At 42.5% G+C, this 8,746-nt stretch overlaps 1 protein-coding gene across 1 annotated transcript; it reads right to left on the reverse strand.

Annotated features, from left to right (window-relative positions):
- Positions 1-4,734: 4,734 nt before the first annotated feature.
- Positions 4,735-8,093, reverse strand: LRRC10 (leucine rich repeat containing 10). The gene has a single exon (XM_066254772.1). The coding sequence runs from the start codon at positions 8,046-8,048 to the stop codon at positions 7,212-7,214; it is 837 nt and encodes a 278-aa protein (XP_066110869.1). The 5' UTR covers positions 8,049-8,093; the 3' UTR covers positions 4,735-7,211.
- Between the last annotated feature and the right edge of the window lie 653 nt (positions 8,094-8,746).

Below are 8,746 nucleotides of genomic sequence, written 5' to 3' on the forward strand. Positions count from 1 at the left end.
TTAATTTTGTATAGTTTTAGTACTAACGTAGGAAAAAGTTAAGATTGTTCCTGTTACTTTTAAGTTTGAAAGTCATAGTTTTAATGTTGCAAGTTGCTTTTTACCTCTGATGCTTTATAAGTTAATGTTCTTTTAAAGAAAATGGGTATTGTTAAACTTAAGCATTGTTTTTGTTAGGGTTTTTGTTTTTGGCAAATGGAATGTAGAGAAAGAATGAGAATGGGTGTAAGTATGTATTGAGTTTAATGATTAATTTAGATTTGAAGGTTATTTATATCAGTATATAGCAGAATGTGCAAGTAATAAAATGAGAAGCACAGCAATAGGTTACAAGTTTTTACTCGCTGTGTTAGCAATATGGAAGGAATTTTATTCCCAGAGAGGAGCAAAAGGATTTTCAAAGAAACATGGATAAGCCAACATTTTTTTGTTTTGTTTTTGTCAGAAAGTTTGTTTCAACATTTTAATACACTTTGTAGAAGCTATTAAAAAGGAAAAAATTGGTGTTCTTTGTTGTGATACTAGTTTTTGTCTTCCAACATTCACATGGAGAAAAGTGTTGAGGTCATTAAAGAGAGACATACTGATTTTTTATTTTTTTACTTTTAGGAACATTAATAATATTGTTTGCTGTGTAATTAAAAAAAAAATTCCCCCATTGATTTGATGGGGGAGAAGGAAGAGAAAGAAGAATCAACTCCTTCCACTTAGTTCCATTTAGTTGTGCATTCATTAGTTGCTTCTTGTATGTATCCTAACCTATGAGGATCAAACCCACGACCTTGGCACACTAGGACAGTGCTCTACTTACTGAGCTACTCGGCCAGGGCGCTGTGTAATTTTTAAAAAATAGCAGTACTTTCTCACACATAACATAAATTTATATCCCACAACTCATGTGGAGCAGGTGAGCATATCCTGACCCAAGAAAACCTGCAGATGTTTCAGTGGGAGAGGTAAGTTTAAACCTCTCTGGGGGGCCAGATGGCCTGCAGTAGAATTTTAATCTAAAAGTTTACTTGGACACATTTTCTCCAAAGGTCTTAAACCGGTTACACCAATTAAAATTTATCTAAAGATAGAAAACCTGGAAGCTTGATTGTTACATCCAGCAATACAACCATGCTCCTTTCTCTCTTTGAAGTCATATCCTTTGAAGCCCTTACAGATTTTATTGTGTCATGGCCAAAGAGTATTACAAGTTACCAAGTTTTAAAATCTTTAGATTCAGAGGTGAAATTCTAACCTAGGCCCAATTCCTATGAATTTTATCTGTTTTTAAAGGTCACAATTTATTGATTTTACGGAGAGAGAAAGTGGGTGGGGAGTGAGAAGTATCAACTCATAGTTGCTGCACCTCAGTTGTTCGTTGCTTGTCTGTCATATGTGCCTTGACTGGGCAGTCCAGGTCGATGCTCTGTCCACAGGGCCACCGCAGGCCAGGCTAGCTTTCTATTGATTTTAGTGAGAGAGGACCCTGACTGATAAAAAGTCAACAGAATGCTCTCCATATAGAATTATTTTCTAAAAGTCAGCCTTGTCTTGTACCTGCTCCAGTGTGTTAGAATATCCATAGAACAGAAGTGTAGAGAGGACTTAACCTTTTTAAAAATTAGAATCACTATAGAACATTTCAGATTCTCAATAAAAAGAAAGCAAACCTGATTTCAGATTACTCACAGTTTTTGTTTATTTTGAGAGTATGCTTACTAAAGCTGGGGACTGAAATAAGGAAGGGTTTAGATTAGAAGAAGCAACAGGAGAGGCTAGGCAGGGCTGCTTTGGCTCGCTAGATTTGTTAAAGGAAAGAAGCTAGGGCGGGGCTGAAGTCAGCTCACAGGAAGGTTTGAGAAAAGGGGGCCTTGGAGACAGGCTCAGGGGGTTAGCCTGGGAGGAGGAGCTGCTGCTTGTTGCTCCCCAGTTGCAAGCATCTGTTGCGAGTCTCGTGGGGTCCCTAGAGCTTAGGAGATGCATGTCCTTGGTAAAGGTGGGCAGGGGAAGGCGAAGGCATGCTCCTGGGAGGCAGAACACAGGTCTGATTCCTCAATTTTAAATTGTGAGCTCTACAGTATTAACGAATATTGAAAATGTATGAATTAATTTACACAAGACCCTGAGGATAGCACTATGCCTGTGGGCTGAGTGCGTGATAAAAATCTCCAAAACTAAGGTAAATTGATAGAATTGTACCAAGCACTGGGGATTCAAAGATGAGTACCACCTGCTTCCTGTTCTCCAAAAGTAGACAGTCCAGAAGGAAAGAAGATGTAAATTTGGTTGTTTTTTAATAGTATTAATATCCTTTCTATGGTATGAGATTATAAGGTGTATGCATTTTTTCTTTTTACAGTGACAAAAGCCAGAGTAAAGTGTCAATCAGATACACACATATGACTTTAGTCTTATGGCTCCTGCCCTTTGAGACTCATAAGGGGGTAGTGCCAAGGAATAATGTTGAGAATTTTATTGAAAAAAAAAAGCTTTTTCATTCTAGTGCATTTATGCTTCTTCAAGCAAGGAATTATACTGATTGTAGGATAGATATAAGTATTGTGCTGCATGGTATAAAAGACCATTGTATGTAAACATCAACTATCACCTGCTAGACACTGTTCTATGTACTTTATACACAGTAATTTGTTTAATCATTACCCTGAGAGGTTGAAGCTTACCATTTTATTGATGAGAAAACTGAGGTACACAAACAGTAACTAACCATTAAGTGGCAAACCTGGGATTTGAACTCAGGTAGTTTGAAGGCCGTTGTCATAACTATCACACCACACTGCTTTTAGTTAAAATTTGAGTCTAGTTAATTTTTAGGGCACAAGCCCACTTTTTATTTATTTTTCAAGCCCACTTTTTAAGTGTGAAATTACAGTGATACTGCTTTTTAACAAAAGAGAAAAAACAACTTACTTCATTTACATAGAATGCATATTAAAGGTTTTAGTTCCCACCATTCATATTTATGGAAGCTCAAATTCGATTCAAACTTATGAAAGATTTTCCTCTGATGCATAATACTTTGAGTTTTAGGACTTAAAATTATAAGTAAATCTACATTTGGTGCTTCAACATTTTCCCCTTTTTAACTTTATAATTGTCAGAATTTCAAGAAAACATCAGAGGGTAATAGAAATGTAAGTGCATTTACATAGTTACTTGATAAAATTGAAACCCTATAGTGCAAACATTTTGGGGCAGCAAAATCTATGGTGAATTCTTAACCATATTGTTTGAGAAATGTTTATTATGTATTGATTATTTGAGAAGAAAACAGCTTGACTGTGTGCCAGAATGTTTATAATTTGACATTTGATTCAGACAGCTCATTAGATGAGAACTCCGTAAATCACGTGGCTTCACTTTGCTTTGTGGCTGTAGCTTGTGGCTATCCTGGAGAAGGTGGGCCCCGTTCATCTTGGGAGGAGGAAGACAGGATCAAAAGAAAGTTAAAGCCATCATAAGGCTGGTTTTTCTTTATTTTTTTATTTTATTTTTTTTACAGAGACAGAGTCAGAGAGAGGGATAAATAGGGACAGACAGACAGGAATGGAGAGAGATGAGAAGCATCAATCATCAGTTTTTCATTGGCAACACCTTAGTTGTTCATTGATTGCTTTCGCATATGTGCCTTGACCATGGGCCTTCAACAGACCGAGAAACCCCTTGCTCAAGCCAGCGACCTTGAGTCCAAGCTGGTGAGCTTTGCTCAAACCAGATGAGCCAGTGCTCAAGCTAGCGACCTGCGGGTCTTGAACTTGGGTCTTCCGCATCCCAGTCTGATGCTCTATCTATTGTGCCACCACCTGGTCAGGCAAGGCTGGTTTTGATACAGGGCAGAAGGCCGTTCTGCTGGCATAAAGTTTCTAGCATCAACTGAGTATAGTTTAGTTTCAATCATTAGGAAGGAGAAAATAGACTCTAAATCCTAGCTAATAGAAATCTGGACTCATCACTAAAGGAGTTAAATGTTTGACAACCTATTACATTTAATGATTAAAATCTAATCTATGGGTTGCGGATACTCTATAGACTGGGAGATAGTGGAGGTGCAGTGGGTTGAATGTTGACCTGGAATGCTGAGGTTGACAGTTCAAAACCTTGGCTTGCCTGATCAAGGCACATACGAGAAGCAACTATGAGTTGATGCTTCTCACTCCTCTCTCCTCTCTCTAAAATCAATAAAATCTAAAAAAAAAACCCACGATTATGTGTTATTAAAGTTTCTCTGGTTTAGCAAGAAATATTTGTGGTAGGAAAACATGAAAATAGTCTGCAGTGTAATGTCATTTGATTGAAAAATATTTTTTAATTGACTTTAGAGAGTGAAGAAGGAAGAGAGTGAGATAGAAACATCGATCTGTTCCTGTATGTGCTCTAACGGGATTGAGCCCACAACCTTTGCATGTCTGGATGATGCTCTAACCCAGTGGTCCCCAACCTTTTTTGGGCCACGGACCAGTTTTTTTTTTTTTTTTTCTTTTTTCTGAAGCTGGAACCGGGAAAAGACAGTCAGACAGACTCCCTCATGCGCCCGATCGGGATCTACCAGGCACACCCATCAGGGGCGACGCTCTGCCCCTCCGGGGCGTCGCTCTGCCGCGACCAGAGCCACTCTAGTGCCTGGGGCAGAGGCCAAGGAGCCATCCCCAGCGCCCGGGCCATCTTTGCTCCAATGGAGCCTTGGCTGCGGGGAGGGGAAGAGAGAGACAGAGAGGAAGGGGGGGGGGTGGAGGTGGAGAAGCAAATGGGCGCTTCTCCTATGTGCCCTGGCCGGGAATTGAACCCGGGTCCCCCGCACGCCAGGCCGACGCTCTACCGCTGAGCCAACCGGCCAGGGCCGGCCACGGACCAGTTTAATGTCAGAAAATATTTTCACGGACCGGCCTTTAGGGTGGAACAGGATAAATGTATCATGTGACCGTGACAAGTGTCAAGAGTGTGTCTTAGACTGATGTAACAGAGGGAACCTGGTCATTTTTTAAAAACAAAACATTGTTCAGACTTAAATATAAATAAAATGGAAATAACGTAAGTTATTTATTCTTTCTCTGCGGACTGGTACCAATTGGCCCATGGACCAGTACTGGTCTGTGGCCCGGGGGTGGGGGATCACTGCTCTAACCAACTGAGCTATCCAGCCAGGGCTTGATTTCTTTTTTTTATTGATTTTAGAGAAGAAGGGAGGAAGAGAAGTAGGGAAAAGGGAGAGAGAGAGAGAAACATTGATTTGTTGTTTCACTGATATATGCATTTGTTGGTTGATTTTTTTTTTTGAGGGAGGCAGAGAGAGAGATGAGAAGCATCAACTCATAGTTGCATCACTTCAGTTGTTCATTGATTGCCTTGACAGGGGTGCTCCAGCTGAGCCAGGTAAAGTAACCCCTTGCTTAAGCCAGTGACCTTGGGCTTTTGAACTTGGCACCTTAGCGTACCAGGTTGATTATCTACTGTGCCACCACCAGTCAGGCTCTTGGTTGATGAACCCTGACCGGGAACTGAACCTGCAACCTTGGCATATCAGGACAATGCTCTAACAAACTGAGCTACCTTGCCAGGGCAGTAATGCCATTTAAGAACCAAACTTGGCCTGACCAGGAGGTGGCACAGTGGATACAGCGCCGGACTGGGATGCGGAAGGACCCAGGTTCGAGACCCCAAGGTCTCCAGCTTGAGCACGGGTTCACCTGGTTTGAGCAAAAGCTCACCAGCTTGGACCCAAGGTCGCTGGCTTGAGCAAGGGGTTACTCAGTCTGCTGAAGGCCCCCGTGGTCAAGGCACATATGAGAAAGCAATCAATGAACAACTAAGATCTCGCAATGAAAAACTAATGATTGATGATTCTCATCTCTCTCCGTTCCTGTCTGTCTGTCCCTGTCTATTCCTCTCTCTGACTCTGTAAAAAAAAACGACCAAACTTGGCTGGGTTAAGATGCTTTTATGGCAAAAGTAATGTTTTAAATATTACTATATAGTATGTTTTAGTTAATACGATACTTTGTGTCCTTGATTGCTGAAAAAGTTTACATAAAGAACTATTATCAAAACACCCACTTGACAGCAATTTCTTTAAAGCTGATGTATTCATGGGAAGAAGGTCACAATTTACATAATTTTAAAAATGGCCAAAATTTCTAGGTTTTTACATTGATCATTAAAGGTGCTATCTACAAAAATCAAAACAAATCAGAACAAAGGCAGAGATACTGAGGCTAAAGAGGCAGACACTTCCTATATACACCACAACCTACAATTCAGATTTCCAAGAGCTTGTTTAGCCAGGGTTACAATTCTTTTTTTAAAGATTTTATTTGTTGACTTTAGAGAGGCAGGGAGGAGAGAGAGAGGGGGAGCGAGAAGCATTCGTATGTGCCTTGATCAGGTTCTGAACCAAGCAATCTCCGTGTCCTCAGTGTTCCAGGTCAGCACTCTATCCACTGCGCCACCACAGGTCAGGTAAAACTAAGCTTGATTTTAATGAGACTATATTGACACAGAGAGGTTCCACTTTCTAGATGACTTCTAGCATTGTCAGTGATAGTCAACAGTTGAGAGCAAACCTTGGGTCAGACCTTTTAGGGAAAATGAACTGAGTCAGCATGAACCACAGTCAAGGTTAAAGTGGCAGCCAGGCTCCACCAGGAGGCATTCTCCATCCGGGATCTACAACAGCCTTCACTGAAGGGAGAAAGCTCTTCGAGCCTTTGCAGCAACAAGGTCTTTCTGTGAGTCTGACTGATGAGGGAGAAATGTCCTTTTAAAGTGACCTGAATTAGTAACATTTTCATACTGTTTATGGTCACTCATAGCTAGCAAGTCCTGCAAAGGCCTGGAGACAGTCCTTTTAGGTGAGTTCTATAACAAATACCTGATTTGAGCAGCTCCGAGCCTCATGACCAGCCCTTTCTGGAGAGGGGAGGAGGCCACAGTGTCTCAGTCCTTGTTCTTTACTGTGTCAAAACACCTGCTCAGAGAGACTGATTTTTTGGCAAGTGAGTTGTTATGCTGCTCATAAATCACAAATTGTCTTTGGGAGAGATGTTTTTAAGAAATTGTTTCTTATTGGGGTGATTTAAGGATTTCATTTGACTTTATAAGCCCCCACTGGCAGAGCTACCCTAAATGTCCCACAGCAATCGTTGGCACTCTACTGGAGAAGTCTCCAGAAGATGCTGGAGGTGGTATTGACCTACCGCTGAAGGTGCTCAGAAGTCGGTAGGAGGAAGTGGAGGAGGCAAGGCAGGTGCTGGCGCGTCCTGACTTTCCTCGACCAAAGCATAGCGCCTCATTTTCCTGCGGTCAGGCTCTGGCGTCTCCTCGGCCCATCTTCCCACGCGGCGTACACCTTTGGCCACCTTGGGTGCGTTCCTGCAAGGATTGTGGTCATAGATAACTAGCTTCAGACTTGACAGGTGGGCCAGGCTGGGGAAATAGCGGATGCTGTTCCGGTCCACATCGATCACCTCCAGGAAGGGCATGTGAAGAAGCACAGGGGGGAAGTCACTCAGAAGGTTGCCCGAGAGCCAGATGGTCCTCAGCTCACGGAGGCGCTGGAGCTGGCCTGGGAGCAGACGCAGGGCATTGGAGCCGGCATGCAGAGTCTTCAGGAGACTGAGCTCGCAGACCACATCTGGCAGCTCGGTGAGGCAGTTGGCCTCGATCCACAGGGTCCGGAGGTTCTGGAGCAGGCTCAGTTCACTGGGGAGATAGCAGAGTTTGTTGTTGCCCAGGTAGAGGATGCAGAGCTGTTTCAGAGTACACACCACCTGGGGCAGAGCCTTGAAGTTGTTGAAATCCAGGGCTAAGATCTGCAGATTTTGTAGCTGCCCCAGCTCCAGGGGCAGGCTGCTGAGGTGGTTGTCACTCAGGTAGAGCTTGACCAGCTCCCGGAAGGAGCATACGTGCACGGGGAAGCGCCACAGCTGGTTCCCACTCAGATCCACCATCTTGTCCAGTGGCATCTCCCGCAAGTGTCCGACTACATAGCTCTGGCAGCAGTCAGCAGGAATGAAGGCCAGGAGGGCCCTGATGGTGTTCCCCATGAGGAGGCTGGAGGCATGGAGAGCCCCAGTCCACCAACTGATGGGGCTGCTGCTAACTGCCCTGAGGCCTCTCCTCCCCTCCAGTTATAACCTGGGGAGGGCGTGACAAAAGCCACTCACTTCAACAGAGAAAAGTGCTGCTGATAGCAACTTGAGTGTCGGGTGACAGGCGCAACAGACGGGCAGGGCCCAGGAGGCCAGGTCTGACTCACATACTTGCTTTCAATCCCTTAGAACCCAATCTCCTTTATCTATATTTTTTGTTTGTTTCAAGCTGAAAATAGCTTTATTGTTGTTGTTGTTTTCCTAATGATAAAACAGTGAAACCTTACATAAAAGGTGTAAAAGAAGAAGGGGGAAAATTTATAGTCACACTACTCAAGGATAACTACTGTAAACAATCTAATCTATGTCGTCTAGCCTTTTTGCTACAAGTAATCAATTTGTTTTTTAAATAAATTTACTTATACTGTTTAGGATTATTATGTTTTATCATAATGCATGGATATATTTTTTATTTTCGCAGGTACTACACAATTATAAACATATGCAGAGTCCGTTACATGGATGCACCATAATTCAAACAGTTCTCTATTGCTGGGTATCTAGGTTGCTTACAGTGTGTCACTATTGGAAATATCCTCATGCATGCAATGTGAGCAGTAATCCACTAATTTCTTTAAAAAATGTCCTTACAA

The sequence above is a fragment of the Saccopteryx bilineata genome, chromosome 2, assembly GCF_036850765.1.
Source record: "Saccopteryx bilineata isolate mSacBil1 chromosome 2, mSacBil1_pri_phased_curated, whole genome shotgun sequence".
Lineage (NCBI taxonomy): Eukaryota > Metazoa > Chordata > Mammalia > Chiroptera > Emballonuridae > Saccopteryx > Saccopteryx bilineata.

Bases quoted from the DNA above. Each gene is read 5' to 3' on its own strand.
- LRRC10 (XM_066254772.1), bottom strand. From the start codon at position 8,048: ATGGGGAACACCATCAGGGCCCTCCTGGCCTTCATTCCTGCTGACTGC.